Here is a 16673-nt window from a genome sequence, read left to right on the forward strand (position 1 = left end):
CCTCCGTACGACCCAAGGTGAAGCCACTTCGAACTTATAAGACTTCAGCTTTGCCAGTATCAACGTCACCGGTCCCCGGACCCTCGACAGCTCCTGATATTCATATTGCTCCTCGTAAAACCACTACTCCTAAGAAGTCTAAGTCTACCAAATCCAAGAAAAAACCAACGGAGGGCTTTCAGGTACCCTGGGCTGATCTCCTCCCCATCGAACTGATCAAAGGATTGGTCAGAGATCAAGTTCAACATCACTCTGGTGCGATAACAGAGATTAAGGATATGATGGCTACTCTGATCCGCGCCGGAACTCAGTTTCCTCCCCCTTCTGCTCCAGACGCATCGAAGCTGCCGCCCTTCGATAAAAACAATCCTTGGCGGTTTGCCTTGCATGCTCCATTCGTAGATGGTTCCCTAACTCTGGAGGGCATAGGCACCCGCCCTCTAGAGGACCTGGAGTTCTATCCCCCGGGCCTAGCATTCCCGTTCAATGGTTTTGTACGGTTAAAGGAACATGCATTGGTCCGTATGGACAAGGTACCGAAGGAAACGGTCATATTTCCAAAAGAGCAGGCCCAGGCTATCTGGGCCAGAACACTATCGGAGTGGGGGTGTATTAACTCCAAGCTCACCCCACACAAAGGTGCCTACACTATTTTTACGACAGCGGCCTCCATCTCTTTGCCGCTCATCGACAAAGTCACAGAGCTGACTATACAGGCCATCAAGGAAGGCTCTTCCATACCGGCTCTCAAGGAGACGGACCCCACCTCTTTGCTTATTCCGGGTACCTCGGCAGCCTGGGATGCTGCGGCTTCTACCTTCACGGTGGGGAAACTAGACCCGGACTATGCCTCTACTCTTTTCTCTGAGAAGCTTCCCAGATTAATAGAGAGTCTTCTCAAAACTGAGTTCGAGACCCGTACTAGACTTGCTAGGTCCCTCCAATCCATCACCTCCATGGAGTCCCTAGCATCTCTTTACCCAGAGGAAACGCTGTTCAGAGTCGCCACAAAGAACCAGCTGCTATCCTACCAAATAGACCTCCATGACTTCTGGTCAGCTCGGGTTAGTTGCAGGAAGTTCGTTCTGTCGGAGGCCACCATCAGGCATGAGCCGAACAGACTGATAGCGTCCTCCTGCTGGGGTAAGACCCTCTTCCCTCAGACCGAGGTGGATAAGGTTCTTCAGGACGCAGCGAGGGCAAACCAGAATTTGCAGGTGAGGTGGGGTCTCTCAGCCAAAAAGAGGTTCGAACCCCAGAGACACACGTTCTTCAAGAAGAAGCAGAGGTTTAGTCCTTACAAGGCGGCCCGGGGTACCTCGTCCCCACAGTCTTCCGCGGCCTCGACTTCTCGACAACAGGCGCCTCCTCAGCAGGTAGTCTACCTCGCTGCTCCCCCTGGTACACAGCCCAACCCCTCTTGGATGCCCTCACCTGCATACAACCCTGCCTACGAATCCTCCGGTTCCTTTCGTGGATACCAAAGAGGGAGTTTCAGAGGTAGAGGACAGTTCGCCAACGGGCGGGCCTAGAGCAAGGGGTTCCCGTGGAGGGAGGGGCCCTAAGTTCACTCCCTCCCAATGATGTGATGCCGGTAGGAGGGAGACTTTATCACTTCCGGGACCATTGGACCTTCAGTCCGTGGGCGCACAGCATAATATCAAGGGGCTTGGGTTGGAAATGGTCACAGGGATCCCCTCCTCCACCGGTGACCTTCTTCCAGAGACCCACTCCCATCCTGGAAGAGTACACCGCGGAGTTACTCAAGAAGAGAGCAATCAAGCGGGTTCGATCCCTGAAATTCCAAGGCCGCCTGTTTACAGTCCCGAAGAAAGACTCGTCGGCGTTGAGGGTAGTTCTGGACTTGTCGAAGCTCAACTCTTACATCCTTTGCGACAAGTTCCGTATGGTGACTATCTCTCAGGTACGGACCTTACTTCCCCGTGGGGCCGTCACCACCTCTATCGATCTTACCGACGCCTATTATCATGTCCCAGTAGCTCGAAACTTCTCTCCTTACCTAGGCTTCCGTCTCGGCAAGAGAGCCTTCGCATTCAAAGTCATGCCCTTCGGTCTCAGCATTGCCCCCAGGGTATTCACGAAACTGGGAGAGACGGTGCTCGAGCAACTCAGACACCAAGGGATACAAATCGTCGCCTATCTGGACGATTGGCTCATTTGGGCCCAGTCGCACCAGGAATGCAACAGAGCTACGTCGAAGGTACTCCATTTTCTCGCCAAACTGGGCTTCCAAGTCAACCTCCGGAAGTCCCGCCTACAACCATCAAGCCACTTCGAATGGTTAGGCATCCGTTGGGACCTTTCAAAGCACAAGCTCTCCCTTCCTCCCAAGAAGGTGAGGGAGATAGCTTCCAAGGTCAGGAACTTTCTCAAACACAAACAGGTGTCCAGAAGAGCTTTAGAACGGATCCTCGGCCTTCTCCAGTTTGCCTCACTGACCGATCTCCTATTAAAAGCCAAACTCAAAGACATCAATCGAGTTTGGAGAAAGAGAGCGACAATACCTTTAAGAGACAAGACCTCGAAGATCCCCTCTGTCTTGAAAATGAGACTACAACCATGGTCCGTTCCTCTACAGTTCCCCTCTCCACAAGTGACAATTCATACCGACGCGTCTCTGAGTGGATGGGGGGATTACTCCCAACATCAGATGTTTCAGGGCTCTTGGTCACCTGCCATGAGACAGTTCCATATCAATGTTCTCGAAGCCATGGCGGTGTTCTTGACCCTGAAGAGAATCTCCCCTCCGAGGTCGACCCACATCAGAGTAGTCTCAGACAGCACGGCCGTAGTCCACTGCCTCAACAAGGGGGGTCCAAATCACCCAACCTGAATCAGATCCTGGTCACTATCTTCACCTTGGCAGCCAACAAAGACTGGTTCCTGTCAGCAACTCACCTAGCAGGAGTCCAGAATGTGATAGCAGACTCATTATCCAGGACGAGCCCACTGGAATCGGAGTGGTCCCTGGACATGCACTCCTTCCGGTGGATACTCAGGCTGGTTCCAGGTCTCCAGGTAGATCTATTCGCGACCCGACTCAATCACAAACTCCCATGTTATGTGACACCGAACCTGGACCCTCAGGCTTATGCCATGGACGCATTAACCCTGGATTGGAACCATTGGCAGAAGATCTTCTTATTCCCTCCAGTGAATCTTCTACTGAAAGTCTTGCACAAACTCCGCTCCTTCAACGGGGCAGTAGCTTTAGTGGCACCTCACTGGCCAAAGAGCAGTTGGTTTCCTCTCCTCCTCGAGTTGAAACTCCGTCCCTTCCGGATCCCATTCCCCAAACTGACCCAGGTGGTCCAAACTCGGACTGTGTCAGATTCCTCAAGGATAGCCAAAACCCTAACTTTGTGGATTTCATGAAGTTTGCGGCGCGTGGGGACGCAAACATCGACCCAGATAATGTCCTCTTTATAGAATCAGACAAAAGGGACTCTACGATTCGCCAATATGATTCGGCGGTTAAGAAACTAGCGGATTTCTTAAGGACTTAAGACCATTCGGTTATGACTCCTAATTTAGTCATCTCCTTCTTTAGGTCCATATTTGACAAAGGCCTAGCAGCTAGCACTATAACCACCATTAAGTCAGCTCTGAGGAAAGTCTTCCTGGTTGGGTTTAACATTAACCTGGCGGAGTCTTATTTCTCATCTATTCCAAAAGCATGTGCTAGGCTTCGACCTTCGGTTCGTCCTCAAAAGGTCTCTTGGTCTCTAAATGATGTCCTCAAACTGGCCTCCGACACGGACAACGAATCCTGCTCCTATATCACTCTTCTTAGGAAGACTTTATTTCTAACAGCTTTGGCCTCGGGTTCCAGAATCTCAGAACTAGCAGCTCTCTCACGAAACTCAGAGAACATGGATTTCCTCCCTTCAGGTGAGGTACTTCTTTCACCAGACAGGGCGTTCCTAGCTAAGAACGAGGACCCCCAAAATAGGTGGTCCCCTTGGAAGATTATTCCTCTTCTCTAAGATACTTCTCTATGTCCGGTCACCACTCTCAGGGCCTTTTTAGCCAGGACTGCTACCCGATCGTCTGGCCCCTTGTTTATCAGAGAACAAGGAGGTACCATTTCCATACGTGGCATTAGGCAACAGATCCTATACTTCATTAAACAAGCCAAACCGGGATCATTTCCCCATGCTCATGATATCCGGTCGGTAGCTACCTCCATCAACTATTTCCAGAATATGGACTTTGATGACCTTAAAAAGTACACGGGTTGGAAATATCCTATGGTCTTCAAACGCCACTATCTAAAGAACTTACAGGCTCTTAAATACCCAACGGTTGCAGCGGGGAGCCTTATCTCTCCCCATTGATCTTTTGTTCTTCCTTTCATCCATCTCTTCTCTTCTCCCTCCTACCCGCCACTTGCACCACGACGCCGCTTCCTTGGTGGTTCGTTAGCCCTAAGTTTATTACGTATTAGGTTAATATGATTGTAACTATTATTGTTTACCGTTGTTATAAGGTTGGGATATTCTTAGCCATGTCAGTTTTGTTGCATGTTTTCCTCTGATACTCGGAGGCTTCCCTGTTATCATGTTTGTTTAACCTTACTCTCACTATGCCCTGTGGCTAGTTTATGTTTTATGCCTACTTACCTTAATTATATATGATTTTCTTTACATGGTGTTGTTTCTCTCCCCTTATTAAATTAGTAGTTATTGTTGGGCTTGGAAGGCATTCTCTGGTACATTTTCACCGGGCGCCACAGGTCGACCCAGAAAAGGGATTTTGACGAAGGAAAAATCTACTTCTGGGGAGAGACCTGTGGCGCCCGGTGAAACCCTTCCCCTTTATTTTACACGATCCCACCCTTTCCTTTCCAAGCCATCATGGCCAATACAGAAGGATGTTGTTCAGATGGCGCTCGCGTCGTGGCGTGGGTGGTGTGGCGCTGGGGGTTGGCTAGGGCCTTTGTATCAGCCCATCCCTTTGACGAAGGAATTAACTAAATGGAAGACAACCTGTGAATAGTGGATTTCACGCGCCTTTGCTTTATACACGACACCCAAAAGGTGCTCGTGCGAGGGTTGTAACCTCAGCATTCCATGCTTTATCTTTCTCTGGTATAATTGGAAGGTTTTATCAGAAAAGATATAAAAGAAGGACTCTTTTCACCGGGCGCCACAGGTCTCTCCCCAGAAATAGATTTTTCCTTCGTCAAAATCCCTTTTTTAACACATCAAATATTCCAAGCTTCAAAGTGTGTTTTTAATCGCAGTATAGTACTGACTAATACATCATACTCACACCCTTTAAATCTGTATTCATTATCAATGCTGTTGTTATTTGTCCTTATAAGGTCATAATGAGGAAATAGTATCTCAAACATGATAACTAAATTTGTAGCAACTCTATGATAAACTTGGACCATCATATATACTGAAGTCCTTGTTTTATAATTGAAGTATAGTTCTAGTTAATTTTGATATAAAAGTATTGCAGAGAATCCTAATTATTTTACAAGTTATATTTACTAAAATGTTAAACAATAATTGGTGTACTATGACCAATCTTCACTTCATAAGATAATATTGCCTATTATGTATATCGTGCATTTTCAGTTTTAAATGCTTACTTGCAAGCAAACTTCTGATTTAGAGAACTAATATTTCCCTAAAAAACCAAACCATTAGCTCTGGAAAAACTGTAAAGAGACTTACGCAAGATTTCACCCAATCAGTGATTGTAGGAGAGGTAAGAGCCATGTGATGGGCAGTTCGTTCTGATGTCACTAGTAGGTAATGAAGCCTCTGTCCAGCTATCATAACCAGCTGAGACCCAAGGAGTGGACCATCATTAACTAAAGGTAATGCCTGCAAAATTCAATCTCAGTCACAAAATGCATCAAAAAGTCACTTCAGGTGTCAGAAAGAAAAATAAAATATTCTTTCAACTCAAGTAATTTCGGTAATACCTGTTTCACGTACAAAGTCTTGTAATAAACTATGATGCAATCTTAATACTCTGAAATAATTGTTTCATAGATAAAATTCTCTTTTATCAATGCCATTATGCTTCTTTAGCATATCTTGTTACTGACCAATTCCAAGAGACCTGAAATGGTAGATGTACTAGCTATCAACTATATTTCAACCAACTAATATCATGAAGTCAGGTACACCAGAGGTTATTCCATACCTTAAATGTGGAGCATGCTTATCAGTCTAGGATTGGCTCTGAAAGCCACAAAATACATACTGAAACGTAAGGTTTTTTTCTTTTTTATTCTTTTTAATTTTTTCATTATATTTTTAAATTTAAGCTTTTATAATACCTTTAACCGTTTCTAATGAAGTAACTTTATTTAAGAAATGCACTGTATACAGTTCTACACTTGTCAAGGCATCAGTATATATTTATTAAAAAAAAATGGGCTTTATTATAAAAAGAAAAAATTTACTTTAATAATTATAAAAACAAAAATAATTTGATTTAATAAAATTTATATAAAATGCTCACCTCCACTGCCAAAGTGTCGAGTGCAGATGTATAGAGTTCACAAATATAATGACGGTGTAACACATCTAGTGGTACTCCCCATGCTCTTCCAAGATCTAAGGCTTGGTGGATAGTTGCAGTATTATCCTGAAAAAAAAATCAATGTCTTGAGAACATTTTACTTATAAAAAAAAATTACTGTGCTTTAAAATACCCTAATTCTTTTGCCTAATGGCACATGATAAAGTTAACAAATGTACAAAATTTACTTGAGGATAAAGATGAATTCATCTTCCATAGTATATTTTTTTGACATTTTAAAAACATGCAATAAAAGTTTATATCCTGGGCACGTACAGCACAAAATAGCATAAACATAAATGGGCACTTTCTTTATACATACATATTAAGAATGCTTTCCTAACTTTAACATGACAAGAAACTTTATACATGCTGCTGTCATTAACAATATTCAGAACACAGATTTTTCAATATTAAACTTACCCGATAATCATGTAGCTGTCAACTCCGTTGCCCGACAGAATTCTACGGGAGGGATACGCCAGCTATCACAATACTAGAAGGGGGTGTACTCACCAGCGCCACCTGTGGCCAGGTACTACAGTACTTCTTGTTGACACCTCCTCAATTTTTCCTCTGTCGTGCTTCCGGCAAGACATTCTGGGATACGCTTATGATCTTGGAGTATTTTCACGGCTTTTGGTGAAGTATTTCTCTCAGATTTCGGCTGTCGCTTTACTGGAAAACTTCTATATTAGCTTAGATAGCTATTATTTAGGTCTGATTAATGGTTAACGATCTTTTTGCTTGATTTGGAATCCCCACTTGGCTAACTCTTTGATTCAAGATGTCTGACATTTCACAAGCCCCACCCCATAGACGATGTAGGTCTTGTAATAGGCGTATTCCGAAGGCCTCGGTAGATCCTCACACCGCTTGTTCTGACTGTAGGGAAAGACCCTGTCAGTTGGAAGATCGATGTGAGGAATGCGCCGGACTTTCGGAACTTGATTTTGTCCGATTTCTTAAGTATTCAACCAAGTTAGAGAGAGAGAGAGTTAGGAGAAGTTCTTCTCGCTCTTCACTTTTTTCCTCACCTCATGATCCCCTACCTTTTCCTCCCCCTGTAGTGGCTACCCCCGAACCTACTATTTGCCCTCAACCTGATATGTCTGTTGTTTTGCGTGCCATTCAGGCTTTAGGTGACAAAGTGGAGTCGGTGGTTAGTGATCATAAGTCTCTTATGGCCGAAGTCAAGGAACTTAAGGTCAAGAGTGCAGTGGGTGGTGATAGTGCCATTGCTGTGACGAGTGCTAGTGTCAGTGCAGTGCCAAGTGCTAGTGTCAGTGTCAGTGTGGTGCGTGAGGGTACTTCTGTGCGTGCCAGTCGTCCTCCCAGTCCGGGACCTCTTGCAAGCTCCCAAGCCCAGGGGAGAAGCAATGTCGAAGGGCAAAAGGGTTCGGCAGGCCTTGATCGGCGCACAGAAGTATCCTCGGTGGTTGCGGGCGTGTCTTCCAGAGACCGTCACTCCCACCCGCAGACGATTGAGCCCGTCTTTTACTCGTCTGCTGAAGAATTGTCAGGGAGGAAACGTTGGACTCAGGTCTCAAGACCTCTCAAACGCAGAGTCCAAACCTCAAGAGCTCTACAACCTGGCTGCAGTCATTGGATCAGCTCTGACTCGCCGCAGTCATCAGTTGAAGGCACTCCTCCTAAGAGGAGTAAGGTGCTGCCGCAACAGATCTCTTCTGTTAAGGCTTTACCTCAGCAGACCTTAGTGTCTGCCGACCCCAAGTTGACTCTACTGCAGTCCATGCAGTCACAACTTGCGGTCTTGATGCGTGAGTGTCAGGCTGAGAAGGTTACACCTCCTCCTGCGATCGCTCCGCCTAACCGCAGTCCTGCCTGCCAGGCGTACGATGTTGAGGCTCCTCAGGATACCTTACCACGTTCTGAGTTTCCAGTTTCCGGTGGTGTGCAGCTACCTCCGCCTTCCTTAAGGCAACCTCAGCAATGGGAACAGGAAGCTTACACCTTACTTCCTCCGCTTCCACTTGCGGTTCCACCAGTGAGGCAACACTCTCTTGAGGTACAACAACCTCTCCCATCCATGAGGCAGACACCTCAGCTCTCGCTGCAGCGACCTCAACCCTCATCAAGGCGAGAGCCTCAACACCTTAGCCTTGCGCCTCAGGAACCTCAACTCGCGAGACAAGTTATGCGTTCTGCGCAGCCTCTACCCCAACTCTCGCAGCTCACACCTCAGGAACCTCAACTCGTTCCTCAGGAACTTGCTACTGCGCATCCGCTCACCTTACAGCAAGCGCAACCCTTGAGGCAAGACACTCATGCCAGGACTCAGCCTCCTCCACCTATGCGCCTACCTTCTACTACTGCTTTTGACCAGCCTTTGCAACCTGAGCCTCAGGTGTTCCCTCAACAGAGACTTGAGGAGGAAACCACAAGCGTTTTTGCTCCAGCTCATGCAGATTCTGCTGTTCAGCATACCTTACCTCTCACTTCGCTACACTCTGGTGATGAGGTTTCTGATGATGAGGCTGCACACCTGGACCCCTCATCAGACGTGGATGAATCCAAGTCTTCTCCGCCTCCTATTGACTTTCGCAAGGTCTTGGCTCTTCTCAGAGAGGTATACCCAGACCATTTTGTCTCTGCTACCCCCCGCTCTCCGCCATCTGAGTTTTCACTGGGCATGCAGCCAGCCAAGTCATCTTATACTAAGCTCGTCTTTGCAAGGTCCTCTAAGAGAGCGTTAAGAATTTTAGGGGAGTGGTTGCAGTCTAAGCAACAACTAGGAAAGACTTCCTTTATGTTTCCTCCGACTAAGCTCACTTCCAAAGCGGGCGTTTGGTATGCCACAGGAGAGGAACCAGGCTTGGGAGTACCTGCCTCTGTCCAGGCCGACTTCTCAAGCTTGGTAGACTCTCCTCGTAGAACAGCAATGAGGCGCTCTAAGGTTTGCTGGACCTTCTCCGATCTTGATCACTTCCTAAAGGGTGTATTCAGAGCATTTGAGATGTTCAATTTCCTAGACCGGTGCCTGGGGGCCCTTAGCAAGAAGACCTCCCCTGCGGACAAGGACTCAGCCATGCTCTTAATGTCCTGCATGGATAAGGCTATTAGGGATGGATCTGGCGAGCTTGCTTCGATGTTTGTGTCAGGAGTGCTTAAGAAAAGGGAGCAGCTTTGTTCTTTCCTTTCCTCCAGCATCACACCTTGTCAAAGGTCTCAACTCCTTTTCGCTCCGCTCTCTAAGTTCCTGTTTCCTGAAGAGCTTGTTAAGGACTTGTCTGCGGCCCTGATACAAAAGGACACCCATGATCTTGTGGCCTCTTCGGCTCGTAAGACTAAGGTTGCTACCTCAGTCCCCAGGACTTATCGCACCCCAGTGGCTGATACTCCTGCTACGAGGTTTATTCCGCCCTTTCGTGGTAGAGCCCCCAGCCGTGGAAGCTCCCGTCCAGACTCTTCCAGGAGCAAGTCTAGGAAAGGTTCCAAGGCTTCTAAAGGCAAAAACTGACTCTCCTCCTCTCCAGACAGCAGTAGGCGCCAGACTCAAGATCTTCTGGCAAGCCTGGGAAAAGAGAGGTGCAGACGCACAGTCTGTCAGTTGGCTGAGGGAGGGTTACAGGATACCATTCTGCCGCAAACCCCCTCTGACCACATCTCCCATCAACCTCTCTCCCAACTACAAAGAAAAGGACAAGAGGCTAGCGTTGCACCAGGAGGTGTCGCTCCTGTTACAGAAGAAGGCAGTGGTTATAGTCCGGGACCATCAATCCCCGGGCTTCTACAACCGTCTCTTTCTGGTGGCCAAAAAGACAGGAGGTTGGAGACCGGTGCTGGACGTCAGCGCGCTCAATGCTTATGTCACCAAGCAGACGTTCACGATGGAGACGACGAAGTCGGTCCTAGCAGCGGTCAGGCAGGAGGACTGGATGGTCTCGTTGGACCTGAAAGATGCTTACTTTCACGTTCCTATTCATCCAGACTCCCAACCTTTCCTGAGATTCGTTTTTGGAAAGGTTGTCTACCAATTCCAAGCCCTGTGTTTTGGCCTAAGCACAGCTCCTATGGTGTTTACGCATCTGATGAGGAATATAGCAAAATTCCTCCACTTATCGGACATCAGAGCCTCCCTTTACTTAGACGACTGGCTGTTGAGAGCCTCCACGAGTCGTCGCTGTCTGGAGAGTCTCAACTGGACTTTAGACTTGACCAAAGAACTGGGTCTGTTAGTCAATCTAGAAAAGTCCCAACTCATTCCCTCCCAATCCATTGTGTACCTGGGAATGGAGATTCGGAGTCAGGATTTTCGGGCTTTTCCATCGGCCCCAAGGATAAGCCAAGCCCTAGATTGCATCCTGAGCATGCTGAAGAGGAGCAGTTGCTCGGTGAGACAGTGGATGAGTCTCACAGGGACCCTTTCATCGTTGGCCCTGTTCGTAGAGCTAGGGAGACTCCACCTCCGCCCTCTTCAATTCCATCTTGCAGCTCATTGGGACAAGGGTTTGACTCTCGAAGCAGTCTCTATCCCAGTCACCGAAGAGATGAAGACCACTCTCTTGTGGTGGAAGACCAATCTCCTTCTCAGGGAGGGCCTATCGTTGGCGATTCAGACCCCCAATCTTCATCTCTTCTCGGATGCATCGGACTCGGGCTGGGGCGCGACCTTGAACGGACGGGAGTGCTCGGGAACGTGGAACGAGGAACAGGAAACGCTCCACATCAACTGCAAGGAGCTACTAGCAGTTCATTTAGCCCTATTGAACTTCAAGTCCCTCCTGCTAGGCAAGGTGGTGGAGGTGAACTCCGACAACACCACAGCCTTGGCTTACATCTCCAAGCAAGGAGGGACCCATTCGAGGAGCCTATACGAGATAGCAAGGGACCTCCTCATTTGGTCAAGAGGTCTAAACATCACCCTAGTTACCAGGTTCATTCAGGGCAACATGAACGTCTCAGCAGATCGCCTAAGCAGAAGGGATCAGGTCATCCCCACGGAATGGACCCACCACAAGAGCGTGTGCAACAGACTTTGGACCTTGTGGGGTCAGCCGACAATAGATCTGTTTGCCACCTCCATGACCAAGAGACTTCCTTTGTACTGTTCCCCAGTTCCAGACCCAGCAGCAGTTCATGTGGATGCTTTTCTGCTGAACTGGTCCCATCTCGACCTTTACGCATTCCCACCGTTCAAGATCATAAACAAAGTCCTTCAGAAGTTCATCTCGCACGAAGGGACATGGCTGACGCTGGTTGCTCCCCTTTGGCCTGCAAGAGAATGGTTCACAGAGGTACTACAATGGCTGGGCGACGTCCCCAGGACTCTCCCTCTAAGAGTGGACCTTCTACGTCAACCTCACGTAGACAGGTTGCACCCAAACCTCCACGCTCTTCGGCTGACTGCCTTCAGACTGTCGAAAGATTCGCTCGAGCTAGAGGCTTTTCGAAGGAGGCAGCCAGTGCGATTGCCAGAGCAAGGAGGGTATCCACTCGTAGAGTCTACCAATCCAAGTGGGAAGTCTTCCGGAGCTGGTGTAGAGCCAATGCAGTTTCCTCTACCAATACCTCTGTGACCCAAATAGCTGACTTCCTATTACATCTTAGGAATGAGAGATCCCTTTCAGCTCCTACGATTAAAGGGTACAGGAGTATGTTGGCTTCAGTTCTCCGCCACAGAGGTTTGGACCTTTCTTCCAACAAGGACCTTCAAGACATCCTTAAGTCTTTTGAGACTACTAAAGAACGTCGTCTACCCACTCCAGGCGTGAATCTAGACGTAGTCTTAAGGTTCCTTATGTCACCTAGGTTCGAACCTCTCCAGTCAGCTTCCTTCAAGGACCTTACCCTCAAGACTCTTTTTCTCGTCTGCCTTGCAACAGCTAAGAGAGTCAGTGAGGTTCATGCCTTCAGCAAGAACATTGGGTTCACATCCGAATCTGCAACATGTTCTTTACAGCTTGGATTCTTAGCTAAGAATGAACTTCCTTCACGTCCTTGGCCTAGATCGTTTGAGATACCTAGCCTCTCCAACATGGTAGGTAACGAGCTAGAAAGAGTTCTTTGCCCTGTCAGAGCTCTGAAATTTTATCTTAATAGGTCAAAACCTATTCGAGGACAATCAGAAGCCTTATGGTGTGCAATCAAGAACCCTTCGAGGCCCATGTCCAAGAATGGGGTTTCGTATTATATAAGGCTTCTGATTAGAGAAGCCCATTCTCACTTAAAGGAGGAAGACCTTGCTTTGCTGAAGGTAAGGACCCACGAAGTGAGAGCCGTAGCTACTTCGATGGCCTTTAATAAAAACCGTTCTCTGCAGAGCATAATGGATGCAACCTATTGGAGGAGCAAGTCAGTGTTTGCATCATTTTATCTTAAAGATGTCCAGTCTCTTTACGAGAACTGCTACACCCTGGGACCATTCGTAGCAGCGAGTGCAGTAGTAGGTGAGGGCTCAGCCACTACATTCCCTTAATCCCATAACCTTTTTTAACCTTTCTCTTGAATACTTTTATTGTTGTTTTTATGGTTGTTACGGTAGGCTAAGAAGCCTTCCGCATCCTTTTGATTTGGCGGGTGGTCAATTCATTCTTGAGAAGCGCCTGGGTTAGAGGTTGTGTAGAAGTCCTTTAGTAGGGGTTGCAGCCCTATATACTTTAGCACCTTTGAGTTGATTCAGCCTCCTAAGAGGAACGCTGCGCTCAGTAAGGAAGACGAACTTAAAAAAAGGCAGAGTAACGGTTCAAGTCGACTTCCTTACCAGGTACTTATTATTTCATTGTTATTTTGAGATAACTGATTATATGAAATACGGGATACTTAGCTATCCTTTAATCTTGTACACTGGTTTTCACCCACCCCCCTGGGTGTGAATCAGCTACATGATTATCGGGTAAGTTTAATATTGAAAAATGTTATTTTTATTAGTAAAATAAATTTTTGAATATACTTACCCGATAATCATGATTTAATTGACCCTCCCTTCCTCCCCATAGAGAACCAGTGGACCGAGGAAAAATTGAGGAGGTGTCAACAAGAAGTACTGTAGTACCTGGCCACAGGTGGCGCTGGTGAGTACACCCCCTTCTAGTATTGTGATAGCTGGCGTATCCCTCCCGTAGAATTCTGTCGGGCAACGGAGTTGACAGCTACATGATTATCGGGTAAGTATATTCAAAAATTTATTTTACTAATAAAAATAACATTTTTCTATGGTTATAATCAATTACACAACAATTAATAAAAGCACTGTAAATGCACCAAAATTTTCTGTCCTCATTTTGGATCAGGCAACAATTACAAACTCCTCAGTTTGGTACTTTTTTTTACCTTTTATTACCAAGCTTTGAAAGTCTTTCTTTACTATTACTTTCCTGACCCGAAAAACTTTCCTTTTTTCAGAGAGAGAGTTCTTGTTCCCTTAAAGGTGGAGCCAACTTTTCTGTCTCTCCTATTACTTTTGTATTTTCTATTGCAGCCAGATCTGGAGAATGAATTGCTGTTTCTTTAGCACTTGTATTAAAAACAGATTTTAATGTCAAAATTTATCATTTTCATACTTACCTTGAGTTCATATAGTATTAAGTAGATGCAATAGGAATATCAAGGGAGTTTCATGAAAATAAACTGTATTTAACGTTACATCCAAACTGAAAAAGCAAGATGCTACAAGTCCACAAGCACCAATACAGAAAAAGGTGCTGCAGGAAAAAGTAAAGAAGGTTGCAAAAAGCATAAAAACACATTAGGACAATGATAACTTCAAGAAATATAGGTAATCTTGATAGCTTAGCCAGTTCAGTATAGCCATACAGTAGAGTACTCAATTCCCTTCAAATAGGTTATTTTTGGCAGTGTTATCTACCAGAATGTGCACTAAGGATTTGAATAAATTAAGATGATTTGTAATTTGTAGGTAATCAAGAGTTTTATATACTGTATAACTATGTTGTGCTTTCCAGCCAAATATTAAATAAAAAAAATCTTGATAATGTATATTAGTAAACAAACAACTAACCTGTTTCTGGTTTCCATCATCTGGCAAAGATGATACAGCTGCTGTTATTACTCTACACAACAGTCCTAATCGAGACTTGGCAACAGTACCTTCAGTGTAACCTCCAATTGTCCAACTCGTTGTAAGGGACTTGAATAAAACGCTGCGGCCCTAAAAGTTAATATAAATAGGTAACTTTCTCATTCCCCTCTGTGATAACCATCATATTAGAAAACCTACTCAGAAAAGCTTCAATTTTCAATTCATGGATTTACTTTTACTAAATGGGAGGAGCCAAAAAATCTGTCATTCCACTGTAATTGAAAATAACAATGATGCAGAAAGTACATTTAGTATAACTGTAGGGAATGTCTGCCTTTTTTATGATTAAATAATGTTTACCAAAATCATCACTAAGAGACATGCTAATACACAAACAGCTTAAATATTCTATACTTGAAATATATGAAATAAAACATTTACTTTACTTTCTCATTGTCATCTCTATGTTAAGGGGTTGGTTGCCTGATGCACCCTCTCCAATGCCTTCTTCCACAAATCTCTTCCCTCCGGATCATCCATGACTTATCTTGCCTTATATTTACCACATACACTAATTATGCAAACTTTTAATATTCAGTTACTACTAATTCCAATTCATCAATGTGTTATCTTTCACACACCCCATCTCTGTCATTCATGTATAGAACAATTTGAATATTAATCTACCAAGCTTAGTCCATTCCAATCATACTAAAACTATCTTCCTACATATATACTTCACCTTTCCATCCACATAGGATAAAGGCCTGACAGATTTCAGGTTGTGATGCGTAACAAGAAAGAGGACCATAACCAACTGGTAATGTTGATAAACCAGGTCGTAGCATGACATTTTCTGCATGACTGTTAGCTCAACCAAGGAAGGGGATCCCTCCAAGCCGAGCCAAAATCTATCAGGGGACATCACAAGTGGTTTCTCTACTTCACATACAACGTTAGCCTGAAATAAAATTATTAATATTTTATGTTTGATAAAGGATAACTACTGTAAAGGAATACAAGTGATGTATATGTTGTATTGGAACAAGAAAATAATTTCACAAAGGTTTGCATGTAACCTTCTGAACTGCTGGGATCTAAGATATTGTATGCTTTGAAATTACAATCATACAATTAACATCAATTGATATTTACTAAAAGTTCACCTTAATCTTTAAAAATTATTTTCAATTAATTTTATAATTTTTGTATTTACTTACCCTTCTTTGACATATCCTTTTAATTGCAGTTTATATTTCAATGTTTTAAGCTTTTCTTTTTTTTGCAGTATACAATATATATTGGTGTTCTATAGTATCCACTAAATACATTCATATCTTGGTGTACATGATAGTTTCATATTTCCTTAGATAAACAGAACCAGTGTTACCCTAATATGCAGAAGTAGCAGTCAAACACTGAAAAACACTCGCCTCCATAATCTGCTCTAGTAGCGATAAAACAATCTTGAAGAGTGGTGATATGCTGTGCTCTCCAATCCCCAAATCTCTCCGACAGAGGCGATCCTTCGGCAATCGACCAACTTTATCCATGAGGCTTGAAGCTGACTGTATACATTGGCATACCCAAGTCTCCCATATCATAAGTGCAACTCCTGGCAAAAATAGATAGGATACAGTAAATCTCACTACACTTCATTTAACATGTTATTTTCATTAGTAAAATAAATTTTTGAATATACTTACCCGATAATCATGTAGCTGTCAACTCTGTTGCCCGACAGAATTCTACGGAAGGGATACGCCAGCGATCGCTATACAAGAGGGGGGTGTACTCACAAGCGCCACCTGTGGCCAGGTACTGCAGTACTTCTTGTTGACACCACTTCAATTTTTCCTCGGTCCACTGGTTCTATGGGGAGGAAGGGTGGGTCAATTAAATCATGATTATCGGGTAAGTATATTCAAAAATTTATTTTACTAATGAAAATAACATTTTTCAATATTAAACTTACCCGATAATCATGTAGCTGATTCACACCCAGGGAGGTGGGTGAAAACCAGTGTACATGTATATCAAGAAGCTAAGTATCCCGTATTTCATATTATCAGTTATTCAAAATAACAATGAAATTACAAGTACC

At 45.0% G+C, this 16673-nt stretch overlaps 1 protein-coding gene across 1 annotated transcript in view; it reads right to left on the minus strand.

Moving 5' to 3' along the window:
• LOC137638786 (rab3 GTPase-activating protein non-catalytic subunit-like) overlaps positions 1 to 16673 on the minus strand; it is a 157921-nt gene that overhangs the window by 18566 nt on the left and 122682 nt on the right. The window contains exons 21-25 of the mRNA XM_068371154.1: positions 16003 to 16184; positions 15312 to 15530; positions 14549 to 14698; positions 6508 to 6633; positions 5709 to 5861 (exon numbers count right to left, since the gene is read on the minus strand). Coding sequence (XP_068227255.1) covers positions 5709 to 5861; positions 6508 to 6633; positions 14549 to 14698; positions 15312 to 15530; positions 16003 to 16184 — 830 coding nt within the window. The remainder of the gene's footprint in view (positions 1 to 5708; positions 5862 to 6507; positions 6634 to 14548; positions 14699 to 15311; positions 15531 to 16002; positions 16185 to 16673) is intronic.

Source organism: Palaemon carinicauda, chromosome 3, assembly GCF_036898095.1.
Source record: "Palaemon carinicauda isolate YSFRI2023 chromosome 3, ASM3689809v2, whole genome shotgun sequence".
NCBI classification, from domain to species: Eukaryota; Metazoa; Arthropoda; class Malacostraca; order Decapoda; family Palaemonidae; genus Palaemon; species Palaemon carinicauda.